The sequence below is a fragment of the Oncorhynchus mykiss genome, chromosome 12 (assembly GCF_057628025.1).
Source record: "Oncorhynchus mykiss isolate SJ-2025 chromosome 12, ASM5762802v1, whole genome shotgun sequence".
NCBI lineage: Eukaryota > Metazoa > Chordata > Actinopteri > Salmoniformes > Salmonidae > Oncorhynchus > Oncorhynchus mykiss.
In genome coordinates this window covers 43576581-43600076 of record NC_143033.1, presented here as the reverse complement: position 1 = coordinate 43600076, position 23496 = coordinate 43576581, and the positions used below count along the sequence as shown (strand labels likewise).

At 39.2% G+C, this 23496-nt stretch overlaps 1 protein-coding gene across 2 annotated transcripts in view; it reads right to left on the bottom strand.

Annotated features, from left to right (window-relative positions):
* Window positions 1-23496, bottom strand: part of LOC110537630 (opioid-binding protein/cell adhesion molecule) — a 406128-nt gene that overhangs the window by 109931 nt on the left and 272701 nt on the right. For both annotated transcript variants that reach the window (XM_021623816.3, XM_021623815.3), the window contains one exon: window positions 14385-14620. In XM_021623816.3, the coding sequence (XP_021479491.2) occupies window positions 14385-14620 (236 nt within the window). The remainder of the gene's footprint in view (window positions 1-14384; window positions 14621-23496) is intronic.

Sequence of the window (23496 nt, the reverse complement as noted above, 5' to 3'; positions counted from 1 at the left end):
GACAACGTTATTGTCCGGTTGAAATATTATTGATTATTTAGGCTAAAAATAACCTGAGGAATGAATATAAACATCGTCTGACATCTTTCTATGAACTTTATGATTACAATTTGGATTTTTTTTGTCTGCTTGCTGTGACTGCGTTTGAGCCTGTGGATTACTGAAGAAAACGCGCAAACAAAACTGAGGTTTTCAGATATAAAGAGAGACTTTATCGAACAAAAGGAACATTTATTGAGTAAATGAAAGTCTTTTGAGTGCAACCATATGAAGATCATCAAAGGTAAGTGATTAATTTTATCTCTTTCTGATGTGTAACTATTCTACTTGGCTGGGTATTGTTTGTAATGATTTGTCTGCTGGGCTGTGTTCTCAAATAATTGTAAGGTATGCTTTCGCCATAAAGCACTTTTTTAAATCTGACACCGTGGTTGGATCCACAAGAAGTTAATCTTTAAACCTATGTGAAATAGTTGTATATTTTCTGAATTTGTATAATTAGTATTTCTGTTTTTGAAATTGGAGCTCTGCAATCTCACTGGATGTTGGCCTACCCTAGAGAGGTTTTAAAATAAATTGGTGAGCCTAACTGACTTAAGATAGGGAATTTTTACCGGGATTAATTGTCAAGAATTGTGAAAAACAGAGTTTGAATGTATTTGGCTAAGGTGTATGTGTCACGCCCTGACCGTAGAGATCATTTTATTCTCTATGTTTGTCTGGTCAGGGTGTGATTCGAGTGGGAAAGTCTATGCTTTCTGGTTCTTTGTTTTTGGCCGGGTATGATTCTCAATCAGGGACAGCTGTCTATCGTTGTCTCTTATTGGGAATCATACTTAGGCAGCCTTTTTTCCTCTTCTCATTTGTGGGTTGTTGTCTTTGTTAGTGGCATGTATAGCCTTACAGAGCTTCACGTTCGTTTTGTTGTTTATTTTTTTGTTGGCGACATTTAAAATAAAAGGAATGTACGCTCACCAAGCTGCACCTTGGTCCGGTCATTTTCAAGATGGCGTTTGTGACAGTATGTAAACTTCTGAGTTAAAAAATCCACTAAAATGTTAAGTTAGAGAACAAAGAGCTAGAAGGTGCCAGTAAGATATTCTCTTCATAAACTTTAGTGAAAATAAATGTGCTATGGGCTTAATCAGGTCTAACCTGTGTTACAGTATTGTCAAATAAAATGGAAGAATAATGTAGTGTACTATAAGACTCTCCTTTCAGGTAAATGCTTTCAGTTTTCAGAATAGCATGCATTTGTGTGGAAAGGAGCTGGGAATACAAAGACGGAAACAACACCTGACAAAGCTAATTAGTACTCTGTTGCCCAAGGCCAGTATTTAATCAAACCTGTCATACTGAATATTGCGGTATCTTTATTTTACACTACTATTACTACTTCCTGTGAAAACTGAAGTCTCCTTAGAATTTTCACTGTACCCAGAACCATTCCGCCATTTCATTTCCTGATGGAAGGAATGGAAAAGTACAATGACTCAATCCTTCATGTCTTCCGCGAGTGCTATAAAGTCCAAAAGTTATGGGCAGAGTTAGAAAGATGTCTCTCAAAAGTTTTACTTAATGTAAGTTTACTTTTAATCCGTCTATCTGCCTATTTCAAGACATGGCATATGGGGGTGCGGTAAGATACCCAATGGGTTGGACAATACTCTTTCCGTCACTTATATTGAAGAAGCTATTACTTAAATACTGGAAGTAAAATGATACTCCAACGTTAAGAGAATGGAAGAATCAAATACTTTATTATTTAAATTTGGGAAAAAAAATCTGGCCACAGACAGAAACAACATAACACAATTTGAAGTCATATGGGGTAGAATCTTACAAGTATTAGAAACAACATTGGGTGTGGATGCAGTGTGAACATGTGGGTCTGGGCAAGTGTGATGTCATTAATGTTTGTGGAAATGTATGTAAACTTTATGTTGTGTATTGTTTTTGTCCATGTATGTTTTTTAATTGTTTGAAAGAAAAAGTTAAATAAAATATTACAAAAAAAGGAATGGAAAAGTACAGTTGCACGCTACTTGGTAAATATGCCAATGTGGATTTGATTGAATTTAGCCGTTAGTACCTATTGATGTCTACTGCTCACAAATTGCATTTGTTGCTACTGAGCTAATGATCCAACTCCTAACGACCACCCCATGTTATTAAGAAGGCAGAGATTTGATTGCTTGGTTGTGTCTCTTAGAACACAGTTAGAAAGTCTGCTCAGAGGATAATGACTTTGTTTTCTCTCTGTTGCCAAGTTGACATTAAATGCATCTCGTTTCATGTCTTCAAAGAGTTCCACACTTTGTTACTAAGCATGATAAAAAGCACACAAAAAGTATTCACATGATCAATTGTTTCAATTCTTCAGAACCTGCTTCTATTGATATCCTTCATGCAGTATTCAAGAGTTATGAATTAAAAGGAAAGCTTATGTTCTCTGATGTTTGAAGTATAACCTACACTTCAAAAACAATCCATAAACTGGGATATGCAAATCAATTGACTGAAATACATGCTTCTGAGTACTCTCTCAAGTTTTAACTAGGCAGCACATGTTAATACCTATGAAAACATGATTTGAGATTAAACAAACAAATTTGAGCTCAAACAACCTCATAGCTTAAACCTCAATATCAAGCAAATGTATTCCCAAAATGCACTGGCTCTGTATCACTTATCCATCACTATTAAACCAAACAGCAGACTAATACCTCGCATACTAAATAAAACAGCAGATGTACCTTGCACAACTTCATAGAAACATTTCAAAAATAATTCCCAAAATGCACGAGCATCTGTATCGCTTATTCATCACTTAACAAAACATGAGAAATCACTCATATTAAACAAAATATAAATTTAGTATTAAACAACATTTTATTAGTATGGATTGTGATGTCAACTAAATTTTTTAGGTGTGGCGTAAATATGCCTTTCTATCGTAGCACAGACACTTGAAAAAATACCAATGTCAGTTATTCCAGTGTGTTAGGGGGAGATTAGATCTGTGAAGTGTTCTAAATTATTCACATGGCATCCTATTGAGCATATGGCCAGCCAACCTTATTACCTCTAGCACCTGTCCTGAACCCTGTCCCCTGCACTCTTTCCTCTAAAGTCGTAGTCACTGTCTGCACTGGTGTGACGGCAGTACATCCCCATGGTACCAAGCGGGGTTATTTATAGCCAAACAAATCTGGCCTGTCTCTGAGTGGGATCACACCACAACTCAGTCAAATTTCCTAGCCGCTATTACCATGAGTTTAGGGTCGGCAGTCATTAGTGAAATAGGCCGGTAGCATGCGCATGTTTTAGAAACCATAGAACCTGGTGAAAATTACAGTTGTGTACACAGTGTTAATGAAATTAAACAACCATTGATAATCATCTTCAGATGATTTCATTTCATTTTAATAATCCCCTTAATAAATATCTAAATTCCCACTAGAAATCAATAAATATTTTAAGGGACCACAATCAAAAGGAGACTCTTAACTAATTTACATGTTGCCCATTATTTGGTTCTATCACTTGTGATTTGCCTTAGCTAGGATTGATTGTTCTATTGAATCTCAAACTAACTGGGACAGAGAGTAAAAAGGCAGTTGGAGATGTGGCCACGCGTGTCTCCAACTCAGAGTGCTGCTTTTTCTCCAATGACTTTTCAAATATTATGTTTTCATCCCCCTACCCAACTACAGGGTGCTAACATGTCAGTTTTTACAATCCATCATGAGTTTAATTAGTAAAATAAGTAGTTTTTAGTGTAGCTAATTTTCCTATTGCAAGCATTTTCCAATTGAATGTCAATAAGTAGAACAAAATGGCTGTACTCGTTTTCCCATCACATAGCTGTTAGTAGCATAGGAATGTACTAGTCTCGGCAGCATTCCATCCGGAATTTGTGAATTCCCCATTTTGAGCATTGGAATGCACTCAAATTTATAGCAGTAGTGGTTGACTACCACCTCACATCTTTTCCACTTTCATCAACTCTAGTACTGAAAGTAGACTGAATAAGATATGCAGAAACGAGCTTCAGATAACATATTCCTTTTGGTAGTGTTCAACGCCATAGTACCCTCCAAGCTCATCATTAAGCTCGGGACACTGGGTCCTATCCAGGATTCAGGACTTCCTGACGGGCAACAACACCTCCACTATGCCGATCCTCAACACAGAGTCCCCACAAGAATGTGTGCTCAGCCCCCTTCTGTTCTCCCTGTTCACCCAGGAAGGCCAAGGACCTCAGCCACCCAAGCCATGGCCTGTTCACCCCGCTACCATTGAGAAGGCGAGGTCAGTACAGGTGAATCAAAGCTGGGACTGAGAGACTGAAAAACAGCTTCTATTTCAAGGCCATCAGACTGTTAAATAGTGACCACTAAAACTTGATTCCACCTGTGGAAATTCAATTGATTGGACATGATTTGGTAAGGCACACACTTGTCTATATAAGGTCCCAAAGCCTTTCTATATAAGGTCCCAAAGCCCACTGAATTCAGTTATGATGCCAAACTGCAATCAGGTCAAGACACTGATGAGGAAGTCTCTAGATTTTGCTCGCCTGAAGTAGAGTATATTGTGATAAGTTGCAGGCCACACTACTTGCCTAGAGTTTTCAGCTATACTTTTCGTGGCTGTTTATTTACCACCACAGACAGATGCTGGCACTAAGACCGCACTCAGCCAGCTGTATAAAGACATAAGCAAACAGGAAACCACTCACCCAGAGGTGGCGCTCCTAGTCGCCGGACACTTTAATGTAGGGAAACTTAAATCAGTTCTACCAAATTTCCATCAACATGTTAAATGTGCAACCAGAGGGAAAGAATTCTAGATCACTTGTACTCCACACATAGAGATGTGTACAAAGCTCTCCCCCACCCTCCATTTGGTACATCTGACCACAACTCTATCCTCCTGACTCCTGCTTACAAGCAATAATGAAAGCAGGAAGCACCAGTGACTCAGTCTATAAGAAAGTGGTCTATGAAGCAGATGCTAAACTACAGGACTGTTTTGCTATCACAGACTGGGACATGTTCTGGGATTCTTCAGATGGCATTGAGGAGTACATCACATCAGTCACTGGCTTTATCAATAAGTGCTTTTAGGACTTGGTCCCCACAGTGAATGTACGTACATACCCCAACCAAAAGCCATGGATTACAGGCAACATTCGCACTGAGCTAAAGGGTAGAGCTGCCGCTTTCAAGGTGCAGGACTCTAACCCGGAAGCTTACAAGAAATCCTGATATGCCCTGCGACGAATCATCAATCAGTCAAAGCGTCAATACAGGGCTAAGATTGAATCATACCACACTGGCTCCGATGCTCGTCTTATGTGGCAGGGCTTGCAAACTATTAAAGACTACAAAGGGAAGCACAGCCGCGAGCTGCACAGTGACACAAGCCTACCAGATGAGCTAAATCACTTCTATGCTCGCTTTGAGGCAAGAAACACTGAGTCATGCATGAGAGCATCAGCTGTTCCGGATAACTGTGTGATCACGCTCTTCGTAGCCGACGTAAGACCTTTAAAACAGGTCAACATACACAAGGCTGCAGGGCAAGACGGATTACCATGACATGTGCTCCGGGCATGTGCTGACCAACTGGCAGGTGTCTTCACTGACATTTTCAACATGTCCCTGATTGAGTCTGTAATACCAACATGTTTCAAGCAGACCACCATAGTCCCTGTTCCCAAGAACACAAAGGATACCTGCCTAAATTACTACAGACCCGTAGCACTCATGTCCGTAGCCATGAAGTGCTTTGAAAGGTTGGTAATGGCTCACATAAACACCATTATCCCAGAAACCCTAGACTAACTCTAATTTGCATACCGCCCAAACAGATCCACAGATGATGCCATCTCCATTGCACTCCACACTGCCCTTTCCCACCTGGACAAAGTGAACACTTATGTGAGAATGCTATTCATTGACTACAGCTCAGCGTTCAACACCATAGTACCCTCAAAGGAAGGCCCTAAAAATTGTCAAAGACTCCAGCCACCCCAGTCATAGACTGTTCTCTCTACTACTGCATGGCAAGCAGTACCGGAGTGCCAAGTCTAGGACAAAAAGGCTTCTCAACAGTTTTTACCCCCAAGCCATAAGACTCCTAAACAGGTTATCAAATGGCTACCTGGACTATTTGCATTGTGTCCCCCCCCCCCCCCAACCCCTCTTTTTACGCTGCTGCTACTCTCTGTTTATCATATTTGCATAGTCACTTTAACTATACATTCATGTACAGTACATACTACCTCATTTGGGCCGACCAACCAGTGCTCCCGCACATTAGCTAACCGGGCTATCTGCATTGTGTCCCACCCACCACCCGCCAACCCTTCTTTTACGCTACTGCTACTCTCTGTTCGTCATATATGCATAGTGACTTTAACCATATCTACATGTACATACTACCTCAATCAGCCTGACTAACCGGTGTCTGTATTCAACCTCGCTACTTCTATAGCCTCGCTACTGAATATAGCCTGTCTTTTTACTGTTGTTTTATTTCTTTACCTACCTATTGTTCACCTGATACATTTTTTGCACTATTGGTTAGAGCCTGTATGTAAGCATTTCACTGTAAGGTGTTGTGTTCAGCGCATCTGACAAATAAAGTTTGATTTGATTTGAGCACACAGATGAGCTTCCCTGAGATGGTTTCTGACAGTTTGTGCAGATATTCTTCAGTTGTGCAAAGCCACAGTTTCATCAGCTGTCCAGTTGGCTGGTCTCAGATGATCCCGCAGTTGAAGAAGCAGAATGTGGATGTCCTGTGCTTACACATGGTCTGCGGTTGTACTGTCACATGTCTAAAACAACGTTGGAGGTGACTTATGGTAGATAACATTCAATTATCTGGCTACAGCTCTGGTGGATGGATGGATTATCTTGGCAAAGGAGAAATGCTCACTAACAGGGATGAAAACACATTTGTGACCAAAATTTGAGAGAATAAGCTTTTTGTGTATCTGGAACATTCCTGGGATCTTTTGTTTTAGCTCATGAAACATGGGATCCAACACTTTATACGTTACGTTTATATTTTTATTCAGTGTAGAATGACTAAGAATTCCTCAAGAGATAATAACTTGCATATCAGAGGTTCCAGGTTCAGAAGCATGGGTGAAGGTTACAGCTATGAAATCTTACTAAGAAACACAAGTGAATGTTAGGAATTGCCAGGGCTTCCTATAAAGTCTGTATTTTCTGTGAAAGTGGCATTATTATCTTGTGAAAACAAACGGTGATTCTCTCACTTCTCTCAGGTTTAAATGGTTGAGAGATAAATGTAGTCAAATGCCGCCTCTGCAATAATAACAACCTTGGTCCCCTTTGTAAGTATAAAACCTTGTTACAATACTTATTTGTGTCCTCTACCAAATTAAAAGTTTGAGGTTAAATCCAAGTTTCAGGTTTCTGTCTGGGGCTCCTGTACATTCTCCTTTGTTACTTATACCCTATTGAATTACTTCTGATCGATATCACAGATGGATGTTTCTGGAAGTGCATGCAGGTTTTCGCATAGATATGGTTTTCCAGTTGGCGTCATTCTCAACCAAAATAGATGTAGCACTGACATTACAGCAACATCTAAGCCGATCATAATCCAAAATAGTCTTTACCAGCAGAGGTTTAAAAGTTGGTTAAAACACCCATTTGCAGAAAAACATGTTTTAACGGAACTCAGCATAAGATCTATATATACACAGTAATTATGAAAGAGACAAGAACAATCCTACTCTTACCTCTTCCCTGTGGTGTATAAATAGGCAGGATGTCAGAGAAGGTGGTGCGGAGAGAAATGTGATAAAAAACACAACATCTGTGAAGCATTTCATGGCTAAACACAGCATGAAATATTAAAATGTCCTGGCACCCATGAGTCACCTTTGCTCTCACATGGCGTTCCTCAGAGCGCTGCTCTCCATTGAAATCTCTTAGGTTCATACGATAAGAGCCCCCCGACAAGTTCAGCCATGTTGTACCCACCAACTTAAGAGTTGTGCCGTATTTGAGAGGGTCACGTTTAGGACGCATATGAAGTATAGGCGAAAGTCTGCCATCAGAAAACACAGCAGTTGGGAAAGCTGATTCCTTGTGTGAGAGTTATTTTTCTCTAGGCAGGGGCTGCGGAACTGACCTTTCAGGACCTTTCTTCCCGGCCAAACGTCCATGCAGCCTTCCAACCATTTGTTCTCAATCAGTTTCATGGGGATATGCATTTAGATCGTCTTGAGTTATACAGTGTTGATTCAAAATAACCTAAAGTGTTGTTTTGAATGATGTACAGTGAGTGAATTTTAGAGCAGATTCAGGTTAAACTGTAACATAGCCTACCTGTGTATTTTGCCTAGCAGTGTGCGCTTTTGAATTTTGGCCACATGAGAGAAATATGTGGTGTTTTTGTCTTAGAGTAACGTTATACTATGCTATTATATTCAGTTCTGTTAGTGCCTTCAGAAAGTTTTTTATCCCCCTTGACTTATTCCACATTTTGTTTTGTTAAAGCCTGAATTCAAAATGGACTAACATGAGAACTGCCTGGTCTTTCAGCCTATAAGTACCCGCAAGAGAAGGTTGAGAACGTTGAGAACGTTTAGCATCAGATGTATATCAACCCGCAAGGGTTGATATGTTTTGTATAATTCTACACGTCATAGTGAAAAATAAAGGCCTAAAGCTAAAATTCTCGACACATCAAGCAAATGACACAAACGTTCTAAAGGTCTAATAAATACATTTGATATATTCTATCAGAATAATAATAATTTGGCTGTGTTTAGAAAGGTCTTAGGGAACATTAGAATACTAAATAACTATTATTTCAAAGAACATTACATCGTTTTCTTTAGTTTATGTTACTCTAGGCTATAAGTAAAAATGGAAGTTGAAATTTGAAGTCCATCACAAAGAGGTCTATTATAATTTCATTTTTGGCAGGTCTAAAGAAACATTGTGGGAATAAGAAAATGTAAAAAAAAAAAAAACAGAATAGCATACTTAAAGTTTATTATGTTACTAGTATTTGCTTAGAACCCAGAGCAATGCCACCGGGTGAGTGGTCATGTGAGTGGTCATACCCACCACTGCGACCTGTACGTTCTCGTTGGCTGGCCCTCGCTTCATACTCGTCGCCAAACCCACTGGCTCCAGGTCATCTACAAGACCCTGCTAGGTAAAGTCCCCTCTTATCTCAGCTCACTGGTCACCATAGCAGCACCCAACTGTAGCACGCCAGCAGGTATATCTCTCTGGTCACCCCCAAAACCAATTCTTCCTTTGGCTGCCTCTCCTTCCAGTTCTCTGCTGCCAATGACTGGAAGGAACTACAAACATTTCTGAAACTGGAAACACTTATCTCCCTCACTAGCTTTAAGCACCAGCTGTCAGAGCAGCTCACAGATTACTGCACCTGTACAAAACCCATCTATAATTTAGCCCAAACAGCTACCTCTTCCCCTACTGTATTTATTTTGCTCCTTTGCACCCCATTATTTCTATCTCTACTTTGCACATTCTTCCACTGCAAATCTACCACTCCAGTGTTTTACTTGCTATATTGTATTTACTTCGCCACCATGACCTTTTTTGCCTTTACCTCCCTTATCTCACCTCATTTGCTCACATTGTATATAGACTTATTTTTCTACTGTATTATTGACTGTATGTTTGTTTTACTCCATGTGCAACTCTGTGTTGTTGTATGTGTCAAACTGCTTTGGCCAGGTCACAACTTGTAAATGATAACTTGTTCTCAACTTGCCTACCTGGTTAAATAAATGTGAAATAAATAAATGAAAATGTGCTAAACGCATGGACAGCACAGATATTCTTGGAAAAGTTACATTTGGAAATAAAGTGCCACCTCTTGAATGTTGAGTTATTAGACAAAGGTAACTTCCACAAAACCTGCAGAATGCTGCTTCTGATACTATACAGAAACATTTTACCTGCATGTGACTCTGAAGGAGGATTTGATATAGTGATGCTCCTTTCCCTGCATCTGTCAATTACAACTTTGGTATAGTTTAGGTCACACTCCCTAACCCCGCCGCTTCACACTCCCTAACCCCGCCGCTTCACACTCACTAACCCCGCTGCTTCACACTCACTAACCCCGCCGCTTCACACTCACTAACCCCGCTGCTTCACACTCCCTAACCCCGCCGCTTCACACTCACTAACCCCGCTGCTTCACACTCACTAACCCTGCCGCTTCACACTCCCTAACCCCGCCGCTTCACACTCACTAACCCCGCCGCTTCACACTCACTAACCCCGCCGCTTCACACTCACTAACCCCGCCGCTTCACACTCACTAACCACGCTGCTTCACACTCCCTAACCCCGCCGCTTCACACTCACTAACCCCGCTGCTTCACACTCACTAACCCCGCCGCTTCACACTCACTAACCCTGCCGCTTCACACTCACTAACCACGCTGCTTCACACTCCCTAACCCCGCCGCTTCACACTCACTAACCCCGCCGCTTCACACTCACTAACCACGCTGCTTCACACTCCCTAACCCCGCCGCTTCACACTCACTAACCCCGCTGCTTCACACTCACTAACCCCGCCGCTTCACACTCACTAACCCCGCCGCTTCACACTCACTAACCCCGCTGCTTCACACTCACTAACCCCACCGCTTCACACTCACTAACCCCGCTGCTGCACACTCACTAACCACGCTGCTTCACACTCACTAAGCCCGCTGCTTCACACTCACTAACCACGCTGCTTCACACTCACTAACCCCGCTGCTTCACACTCACTAACCACGCTGCTTCACACTCACTAACCCCGCTGCTTCACACTCACTAACCCCGCTGCTTCACACTCACTAACCCCGCTGCTTCACACTCACTAACCACGCTGCTTCACACTCACTAACCCCGCTGCTTCACACTCACTAACCACGCTGCTTCACACTCACTAAGCCCGCTGCTTCACACCTAGTTTGTTTCCCGCTCATCAACTTGAATAGAATCAAGGATAGGTTTTGTATTATTCTAAAGGCTTACTGCAACATTTTCATTTCCCTTACAATAAATATGATTAGTAAAAATAGTAAATAAAACAGTCCCGTAACAGATTATTTTACGTAAAACATAAAAGAGAATGGTATCAACCCACAAGGCGCACCATGAAATGATTAACATGAGCACTAACACTGATAAATATAGGCATAACAAAAACTCATCATTACACTATTGTTGTTATAAATTATATCAACCTCTTCATCATTCAGTTAGGCCCAATTTAAATTGCAAGTAATGTGCACAATTATCACCCATTCATCCATTTGTCATTCATTCATTGGGCTGGCATCGTTTGCTTCCCTTCGCTCATCAACTCGGATAGAGTCAAGGATATGTTTTGCATTATTCTAAAGGCATACTGTAACATGTAAGCATGTTTTAGTTTCCCTTAAAATACATTCAACTAGTAGATAGAGTTATAGAAATTAAAACGGTCCCATAACAGCTTCTTATTACAAAGTAAAACTTAAAAAAGAATGATGTCAACACACATGGAGCACGGTCAAATTATTTGCTATAAACATGAGTGTCAACACTGATATATAGGCATAACACAAACTCATCAATATTGTCTTCCTAAATGAAATCAACCTCTTCACCCTCCTTATCATTGTTAGGCCTAATTTAAATTAAATTGTAAAGTGAATGATTATCACCCATTCATCCATTTGTCATTCATTCAGTGAGGCGAGAGAGAGAGAGAGACGCATTAGCACCTGGCTAGGTACCAATGTCCCACATCGCGTCGTTTTGGCGGGTTAAGTTGGGAATAGGTGTGGGAAAAAAGAGGAAAAAGGCTCTAAATACTTTTCTGATTGTGATTTCAAAAATCTGACATACGAGCAATGTAAAATACAAACATTTAGGAATAGTCAGGGAAGGAGAAGGATGTAGCTTTTGGCCTATTTTTTAAATGTACAAAATCAAACATCAGTGGCTGTTTGTGGTTCTGATGTTATTGATTTTTTGTCTCACCTTCTATAGACAATACCCCATAATGAGTCAATACTTTGTAGAAGCACCTTTGGCAGAGTCTTTCTGGGTAAGTCTGGGTAAGAGATTGCTTTCCACACCTGGATTGTGCAACATTTGCCCATTACTATTTTCAAAATTCTTTAAACTCTGTTAAATGTGTTGTTGATCATTGCTAGACAACAATTTTCAGGTCTTGCCATAGATTTTCAAGTATATTTAAGTCAAACTCGGCCACTCATGAACATTCACTGTATTCTTGTTAAGCAACTCCAGTGTGTATTTGGCCTTGTGATTTTGGATATTATCCTGCTGAAATGTGAATTAATCTCCCAGTGTCTGGTGGAAAGCAGAGTGAACCAGGTTTCCCTCTAAGATTGCCTGTGCTTAGCTCCATTCTGTTTCTTTTTTTATACTGAAAAACGATTACAAACATACCCATAACATGATGCAGCCACCACCACACTTGAAAATATGGAGGGGGTACTCAGTAATGTGTTGTATTTGATTTTCCCCAAACATAACATTTTGTATTCAGGACAAACAGTTAATTGATTTGGTCATTTTTTTTGCAGTATTACCTTGTTGCAAACAGGATGCATGTTTTGGAATATGTTTTATTCTGTTCAGGCTTCCTTCTGTTCTGTAATTTAGGTTACTAATGTGGAGTAACTACAATGTTGATGATCCATCCTCTGTTTTCTCACATCACGGTCATTTAACTCTGTAATTGTTTTAAAGTCACCATTGAGCTCATGGTGAAATCCCTGAGCGGTTTCCTTCCTCTCCGGCAACTGAGTTAGGAAGGACACTATGGTGTTATCACTGTGGAGCATCCCTCTCTCTCACGTGGCTTGTAATGTGAAGCAACGTCAAGTTAGGAATACAATTACCTTTATAAAGATACATCGTTGGTAGTTATTTTACTCACGTATAGACATGTCTGATTACACGGCAAACACCTGTATCTTTGTATTGACTGGGTGTATTGATACACCATCCAAAGTGTAATTAATAAATTCACCATGCTCAAAGGGATATTCAACGCCTGAGTTTTATTTTACCCATCTACCAATAGGTGTCCTGCTTTGCGAGGCATTGGAAATTCTCTCTGGTCATGCGCAGTAAGTGATCCGGACATGTGCAGAAGGTTTGGGACCTTCAGCGCTCAGAAAAAAAGGTCAGAGAAAAGTTCGGATCCGCAGCCACTCCGTTTTCTTTATCTTAAAACAAGCACCTTTACAATCTGATAGTGAAGCGTAAAAATATAATAAGGTAGCATTTAAGTCTGTAAATCAAGCTTCAATAACAAACAACAATAATATATTAATTATATATTATGAAGAGTAATCATACGGTGTAGCTGACATTCTCATCAATGATCTGTTAATTACAGTTGGAAAAAACAATTTAAGTACACTAATTTGTTCTGGGTTTACAGACTGAACAATTGTTTTAATCTGCATACCACTGCTAATTAGGGAACATCTAATATTTTCAAAAAAACATGCACTGGCTATTATTTTAGAAATGTCTCCTGTAATTAGTGTCAGGGCTAAATTCAAAAGGTTAATGAATAACAGATAATACATTGTCTTCTTAGCAAAATGCTGCATTTCCAAACAGGACAATATACAATCTTTGGTGACTCTTGAGTAAGAAATAGCTATTGCCAAATTATGTCTAGTCCAGCAGTTATCAGTTTTTGATTGCATACTATTGTCTGTTGTAGCGTTGGTCCCTTTCTAAATGCAAGATCCTCTCATCGTTAGTTCATCTTGTTCAGTTTTAATTCAATGTTAAATGAGTGTGTCTACATGATCTGTACCCCAAAACAAAGGGCTGTGGTGCTAATTGTTTTTGGAAACTGAGCGTGAGGGAAATTGATTTCACTGTAAATTATAACAAAAGTCCAGGTATCGACAGATGATTTAGCAAGTCCTTGCTCTGAAACTGGGGCACGGTTATCCAACTGGCTGTGCCCGCAAATCAATATCTATCAACGATCTGAAATGAAACCTAGATTCAATCCCAATTAATCTAAGGGAGTCACGTTTGGCGAGTTCCAGTTAATTACATCACCCTGGCAAAGGTTTTTCTTCTCTTTACCTATCATACTTCCCCGCCGGTTAAGTCAAAACGATCACAGCCACGAGTTTGAAATAGTGCATCTGTAAATTCACCACTAAAGTCAGACTACCATGCAAAGACAGTGATATCAATCAGCCCTGTAAGTCTAGATGACAACTTGACTAAACTCTAATCGCAAACCCCAAGAGAACTATGGAAAATGGGCTGAATCTGACTGAAGAAAAAGTGCAGTACCTTGAACAATGAGATGCACTTTGGACGATTTGGGTTTGTTGCTCATGAGGATGGAGCACACGTAGGGCCCCTCGTCGTGTACATTCACGTTCTGGATCTTTATGCTGTACTCTGTCACGGGTGTGTTGTCCATTCGGACAACGCGAGGGTCCAGAGACCACTTGTCAGTGCCCGCATAAAGAATGGTGGTGCGATTGAGCCAAGCCACCCGCGATACCTTGCTGTCCACAGTACATCTGTGAGATAAAGAGAGAAACAGAGAGAGAAGAGGATGAGTGTTAAGCAATCCAAAATATTTTTTACAGTGTTCAATGGTGTCCATTCTATTGTAAAGCACTATTGACTGATATGTCTGACTGATAATATTGTGTGAGGATGTGGCTTTTGTATGACTTTTTTGATAAAGTTAGACCTTGTGCACTATTATACAATATAATGTTCTTCAACACTGTTGCAGGGGCCCCACATGATGCGCATGCTTTTGTTTCAGACCAATACTCTGCCCTTGAGTATTTGAATCAAGGCACCAGGACCTTGATAAAAGAACTGACCACATAGAGAGGATAGCTCTCAGTGAGGCTATACATCCACAATAGACTTTGGAACAAGGACTGTGTAATTGCACATTCACTTACTGAAGGTTATTCCACCTGTGTAACTACTGATGTTATTACACATTTTCTTGTTCCACTGTGTAACTAGTGTTTTGTAATTACACGTTTGAAAGTCACCTGTGAATTACCATGTTAATAAATCAAATCAAAATATGACCTTGTTACATGTAACTAATGTACAAGGTGCCACTACCATTGAATGCACATGTCCTAACAGGGTTGATAAATAGACTAGGACCTGGTGAAAACAATTGTAACCAGGCACATCCTATCGTTAACTACCAGTCATTTTAAATTAGTTTATTTCTATGTTATGACCTGATTCAAAGGCTATACAGAATCAAGTGTAATGTAAGAACGATATAGTTACATAGGATATAGTACCAGTCAAAAGTTTGGACACACCTACTCATTCAAGCGTTTTTCTTTATTTGTACTATTATCTATATTGTAGAATAATAGTGAACACATCAAAACTATGATATAACACATATGGAATCATGTACTAACCAAAAAAGTGTTAAACAAATCAAAATATATTTTATATTTGAGATTCTTCAAAGTAGCCACCTTTTGCCTTGACAGCTTTGCACACTCTTGGCATTCTCTTAACCAGCTTCACCTGGAATGTTTTTCCAACAGTCTTGGAGTTCACACAAATGCTAATCACTTGTTGGCTACTTTTTCTTCACTCTGCAGTCCAACTCATCCCAAACCATCTCAATTGGGTTGAGTTCAGGTGATCGTGGAGGCTAGGTCATCTGATGCAGCACTCCACTGTTAGACCAGACAAGGCCTGGACCAACAATTGAATAAAACAAGATTATGTTTTGGGATCTGATGGGGTACAGCAGTTGAACTAAGCTCATGCGGTATTCATAAGTAACATGCTTCAAGAATCAATGAGTATGTATAATTTAGAAATAGATATACCAGTCGCAGATTGTCATTTTCAGTGAGTTATAACCTATATTTTAACTATACTTGCACATGTGTCCATTGATTGGTGGTAAATGTTTGCTCATAAATTCATTTTATTCCCACTTAACACCAAATTACATACATGAGGCTTAATTAGAAGTGATTCATGCATTCTATGGAAAGAAAACATATGCTTAGCATTTTACAAACGAATTCTGTCACAATTACCATGGTACATTGCCTTAAATGTCAGCACCTGTGCAAAATTCCTATTTACACTGGGAACCTAAGCCAAGTCCGATTTGTATGTCCTTCGTATTCTCCGGTTGCCAGGCCCTGTGGAAAAGCCCAGTCTAACCATGTATTTGAAAAAGAGAGTAGCCTAACAAACAAACAACGTGATTTAAATTCAGGACAGATTATTTGATCATAACCTCCGTGCCTAACCTTCAATGAACTTCAGTGGAGGAATATCATAACGCTCATAATTCCATTTCCACTTCCACTGCATACTAAACAGGGACAAAGGAGAGCAAGAAAGGGAAGGATGGGAATACAGCTACAGTGGTGTATCTGACAGTATTCGCAGACAGATATCAAAACTATTGGGGAACTGTACTTCTGTACAAACTTGCAATGCAAATCTAAGGCTAAAGGTTCATGTATGGGATTGAAGTGTTACCTAAGGAAAAGCTAAATAAAAAATGTCAGCAGTATAACAAAAGTTATATCTATTGACTAAAGGCCAACAACCTTTGCTCTGTCCAGAAATACAGCCTTATAGGATTGTTTTAGTGCAGTGACTCTTCGCTCATTTTGCAATCTCTCATCATATCATATTTGTTCTGAAAAATTGGTTATGCATTTATTTATCTGACAGGATACATAACCGACTATGGATTCCCATTATGATCTGTAGATTGTAGACCATCAGCAATTCCCACAAGATTCATTAGTCAACTGCCACTCTGTTGGCATGCAGTTACTAAGTCGTCTTTGTTGTAATCAATCTTCAAGTTTATTTCATGACGTTAAAGAAGTTCGCCTAGATGGGCAGAGACAACAGTACCATCCTCCCGTTTCTCTTAAACTAGTTACTACTACCCTTGCTGTAAAAGTTTGTTCCATGTTGCAGTTAATGAAACTGGCAGTAAGTGTTTATTGAATTGAATATGAACAGAGCAGAGATCTCCAACATTGGTCCTGGTGAGCTACTGACTATACAGGCCTTCAGTCAGAACCACGATTAGTTTAATCAGAATACAACATTTCCTCTTCTTGTTATTGAAATACTAATGTATAGCCACTCAAGTCGTTCAATTTTTTGACTGAGAGACGTCACATTTATTGTTAATCTAAATAACGTCACAATTCATTTTCAAATCAGCTACATCACTACGTGACCACTTTAAACATGAAATTAAATGTTGAGTTTGCGCATACCCAAAGCGATCAGCTATACTGTAGATCTGAGAAAACAACCAAAAAATTGCTTTGACTCTTGGAATAATATCTCGTACGAACGACTTGGTTGTTTGAACAACATCATTGATTGTTTTGTCTAATTAGGCCTAATTTGTTATGCAGCAACAGTGACCGTTGCTGCAGCCATTAATTCAATGATTATATCCATTGATATGATTATTAATTAAAAGCTATTTGATAGGTCTTCTTTTGAATGCATGTAAGTAAGCCAAGAAGATCTCAGTTTTATCAATTTCACTTCAGATTCTGATGTTTATCCACATTTCTCCAAATGGACAATTTTCAAGTTGATCCAAATGTCACATTCCGAAGTGTTTTTGACACCATGGGTTGCTCCCCCTGCTCAGCATCATCCTTCCGAGGGTCGTAGGGTTACTCTTCCTGCTCAGCATAGTCCTCCCGGGGGTCGCGTGTTCGATCCCAGTGGTAGTGATACCCTATCCCAAACCTTAACTCTTAACTAAGGCATTCGGAATTAATAAAGGATGACGCTGAGCAGGGGGGAGAAGTAACCCAGGGTGTCAAAAACATTTTCACATTTTACATTTGGAGCAACATCGAAATTTGACGTTTTACTCCTACATATTAATTGGGGAATGGACCCTACAAGGAGTCGAAGGCATTCCACAGGGAAGCTGGCCCATGTTGACTCCAATGCTTCCCACAGTTGTGTCATGTTGGCTGGATGTCCTTTGGGTGGTGGACCTTTCTTGATACACGCAGGAAACTGTTGAGCATGAAAACCCCAGCAGCGTTGCAGTTCTTGACACAAACTGGTGCGCCTGGCACCTACTACCATACCCCGTTCAAAGGCACTAAAGTCTTTTGTCTTGCACATTCACCTTCTGAATGGCACACATAAACAATCCATGTCTCAAGGCTTAAAAATATCCCATTCATCTACAATGATTGAAGAGGATTTAACAAGTGACATCAATAAGGGATCATAGATGGATTCACCTAGATTCACCTGGAAAGACCAGGTATTCTTAATGTTTTGTATACTCAGTGCAAACTGCTCTTCCTTCAAAAAACAAGGCATGAAATTACGATCAATTATTTATTGGGTATTCATTTATTCAAGAGCAAGTTCAGCAGTGTTGGATGTGTACACATTCTCACTGCATCTTACTGTAATATCACAATTAATGAGAGCGAATATATGGTAGCTGTCAGAGCCGCTTGTAACCCCGTGTCAAGGCTTTTGCTTTGCAGTACAATGGTGGGTGTCAACAGCTGACAGCAAAAACTGTCAGTTTCACTGTGCTCTCTGTGTTCACCCCATTCAATCAACATTCCAAGAGAGGATTACATGGGTGTTTAACAGAGTAAAACATGGAAATGTGAAGAGTGTACAGAATGTTTGAAACACAATGAATGACCCAAGGTTGGAAGTATTATATGTGCATTTAACATTAACATTTTTTACAAATCAGATCTTGTGACTCCAGTATAGTTCAAATAGTACATTGCCTACACAAATTGTGTTTCTGATAAACTACAGTAAGAAGGCAAAATAAGGATTCTGCAGCAATACAGACAAAAGTCCTCTTTAAGAATTAGAAACACAGCAAGTGAGTACATTTTTTTCACAGGACATTCTCTAAAGAAGCATCTAATTAACCATGAGTGCTAATGTGCAGCAGTAGTGTAGTCAAGGGGATTGGAACCAATGACAACTTCAAGATTAAACAGCTCTCAATGATCTCAGACACTCTGACGTCGCTTGGCAATGACTGCATTCACAATCAAAAGGGTCATTCCATTTGATTTCAATCACTTTTTGACCGCAGATCTTTTAATTTGAACAACACTTTCTATACATATTTCCCAACGGTAGAAGTGGTCAGAAAGTGACTTTTTTTAAACCTAATTCCCCAAACATTCCGGAGATAGAGGTGCTTAAAGTTCTCCCATTTTGCATACCCCATGATACCATGAGACATCCACGTGTCAGGCCCTGACCTGAGTATTCTTTGTTTTCTTTATATATTTTGGTTAGGTCAGGGTGTGACATGGGTGATGTATGTGTTTTTGTACTGTCTAGGAGTTTTGTAGGTTTATGGGGTTGTTTACCATCTAGGTGTTTATGTATGTCTGTGGTTGCCTAGATTGGTTCTCAATTAGAGGCAGCTGTTTATCGTTGTCTCTGATTGGGAACCATATTTAGGCAGCCATCTTTTTGGGGTATTTCGTGGGTTATTGTCTATGTGATGTTGCATGTTTGCACTCAGTGTTTATAGCGGTCACGGTCGTGTTGATATTCTGTTTTGTTTGTTTGGTGTACTTTGTGTTATTTTCGTCTTACATTAAAAGAATGGATTCACATCACGCTGCTCTTTGGTCTCCTCACTACGACGTTCGTGACACCACGCCTTCATCATCCGCAAAGATTAACGTTTGAGTTTGATATAATTTAAAAGTTTACAAAAAAGTTTGTAAAACTATACAGAACTAAAATACAAACACAACATGCAACATTCAATGATTTTAATGAGTTAGTTCATATAAGGAAATGTATATAAGTTTTATAAATGATATACATTTATATAATTTAATATAAGGAAATCAGTCAATTGAAATACATTCTTTAGACCATAATCTATGGATTTCACATGACAGGGCAGGGGGGCAGCCATGGGTGAGCTTGGGAGGGCACAGGGCCACCCACTTGGGAGGAAGGCCCACCCACAGGGGAGTCAGGCCCAGCCAATCAGAATGAGTTTTTCCCCACAAAAGGGCTTTATTATTATTATTATTATTACTTTATTTATAAATTCTCTGGCAACAGCTTTGGTGGACATTCCTGCAGTCAGCATGCCAATTCAACTTGAAACATCTCTGTCATTGTGTTGTGTGGCAAAAATGCACATTTTAGAGTGGCCTTTTATTGTCCCCAGCACAAGGTGCACCTGTGTAATGGTCATGCTGTTTAATCAGCTTCTTGATATGCCACACGTGTCAGGTGGATGGATTATCTTGGTAATGGAGAAATGCTCGCTAACAGGAAAATATATATTTTTTGAAAGAAATAAGCTTTTTGTGCATATGGAAAATGTCTGGGCTCTTTAATTTCAGCTCATGAAACCAACACTTTACATGTGTTAATATATATGTTTTTTTAATAAAAATTGTAATTTTAGAACCTTTAATGTCAATTATCTTAAAACGTGTAAACTCCGATTTATTTTTCATTTTCACATATGTTGTAGCTCAGACCCTAATTTGCATGATCTGGGGTGTTTGTGTAGTGCCTGCTATCGTGTGAGACACAGCATGGTCTTGAATACAGGGTGGTTGTCATTTCAATCATAGAGATTCATAGAATGGACCTATCCCTTCAGATCTCTGCAATTTAGTTGGTTCACCACTTACATTATAATTTAATTGAAATTGTAACTTCCAATTACTACCACAAAGATGGCCATAGGTCCACCCACGTTGAATGTCAACTTAAATGGGAATGTCTATTCTATTATCTATATTTACTATATGATTGCAACACGTTTCCTACGGAAGGCTGACATAATAAAAAATATTCCCATTCAAGTCAAAATTCTCCGATGTGTGGACCTCCAACCATCTTTGTGGTACCATTTAAAAGTTGAAATGTCAATTTTATTCCCATTTTAGTAAATTTATCAGCTCCAAAATGACACCAACCCTGTATTCCAACGCATGTTGTGTCTCAACCGATGGCGGGCACAACATAAAATATCAGTTTACGCGTCTTAGATAATTGATGTTAAACAGCTAAACAGTTAAACACATAACATCGGATAGGTTTCAATAGTTATCAGTCATGACATAACATGTTATAAAACCGGTTATAACGACTATTAACCTCTTGAACCTCTGGGGGCAGAATTTCATTTTTGGATGAAAAACGTTCCTGTTTTAAACAAGATATTTTGTCACGCAAAAGATGCTCGACTATGCATATAATTGACAGCTTTGGAAAGAAAACACTCTGACGTTTCCAAAACTGCAAAGATATTGTCTGTGAGTGCCACAGAACTAATGCTACAGGCGAAACCAAGATGAATTTCATACAGGAAGTGAGCCAGATTTTGAATGCGCTGTGTTGCTGTGTTCCAATGTCTCCTTATATGGCTGTGAATGCGCAAGGAATGAGCCTACACTTTCTGTCGTTTCCCCAAGGTTTTTGCAGCATTGTGACGTATTTGTAGGCATATCATTGGAAAATTGACCATAAGAGACTACATTTACCAGGTGTCCGCTCGGTGTCCTCCGTCGAAACTATTGCGTAATCTCCAGGTGCGTGCATTTTTCCATTTTGAACAGAGGAGAAACCAAACTGCCACGAGTGATTTATCATCGAATAGATATGTGAAAAACACCTTGAGGATTGATTCTAAACAACGTTTGCCATGTTTCTGTCGATATTATGGAATTAATTTTGATTTTGATTTTGATTTTAATTTTTCTTAGCCAAACGTGATGAACAAAACGGAGCGATTTCTCCTACACAAATAATATTTTTGGAAAAACTGAACATTTGCTTTCTAACTGAGAGTCTCCTCATTGAAAGCATCCGAAGTTCTTCAAAGGTAAATGATTTTATTTGAATGCTTTTCTTGTTTTTGTGAAAATGTTGCCTGCTGAATGCTAGGCTTAATGCTATGCTAGCTATCAATACTCTTACACAAATGCTTGTGTAGCTATGGTTGAAAAGCATTTTTTGAAAATCTGAGATGACAGTGTTGTTAACAAAAGGCTAAGCTTGTGAGCCAATATATTTATTTCATTTCATTTGCGATTTTCATGAATAGTTAACGTTGCGTTATGCTAATGAGCTTGAGGCTATAATTACTCTCCCGGATACGGGATTGCTCGTCGCAACAGGTTAAAAATGACTGTTCATCCTGTTGTCATATGCTCCAATGTCAACTGTTAAACAACCTCTTGGAACTACCCATCCCGGATCCGAGAGAATTGTCATCAACTGACACTAATTACGCACAAATCACTCTGAGAGCCACCAGCTGACCACTGACGCAATGTTGTCGCTCACGCTAATTTTTCAAAATAAAAGCCTGAAACTATGCCTTGTGACACTAGACACATTAGGGAAGCCATAGAAAAAGGAATCTGGTTGATATCCCTTTCACTGCTCAATAGGGACGCATAGGAACGCAGAGGTTTCTAAATAAGAGTCACTTCCTGATTGGATTTTTCTCAGGCTTTAACCTGCAATATCAGTTCTGTTATACTCACAGACAATATTTTTACAGTTTTGGAAACTTTAGAGTGTTTTCTATCCTAAGCTGTCAATTATATGCATATTCTATTATCTGGTCCTGAAAAATAGCCCATTTACTTTGGGAACGTTATTTTTCCAAAAATGAAAATAGTGCCCCCTAGTTTCAATGCTTGCATGAAACTGAAAATATTTGTTGTTTTATGAATAACAACTGCTTTCATATAGCCTGCATGACAACTTATGTCACATGTTAGTACATGCAGTCTACATACAGTCTACATACAGATGTTATAACAGGGTGTTATGTAGTTTACTAACCTCTGTGTCACATTAATACATTGAATGAAATGATGGGTGTCATAACCATGTCATATGCCCTCAGAGTGTGTATTGACACCTTAAGTAAAATTACATTAATGAATGTGTTTATACCACAGGATGAGTTGTGAGAATCACGTAACTTTACCATTCAAATTCTCTTTTTTTTAAGGACACATTATAATACCAGCAACTTGACAAGAAAACACAGTAACACTATTTTAAGGTACACATATTAGCCACTACTTAGTAGTGTGTATATAAGTAGCTAATAAGGTGTTTATTCTGTTATTAGTCATGTATTAGGCCTTAATTAACTATTTTCTTATAAAAACATTATACTGTAAGTCATATTACTGGTCAATCATTAATAACTTAATTGTTAGCCACATAAAATACATAGTCATTGTTAATTCATTCAAGTTACACAAGAAACAGACTCTTAGTAAGCTGTCTCAATATGGGACTAATAAGGACATAGTACCTTAAAATGTGTTCCTTATTCTGAAGTGTGACCAAATTTTGACTTGCATAAAAAATGTCCAGCAAT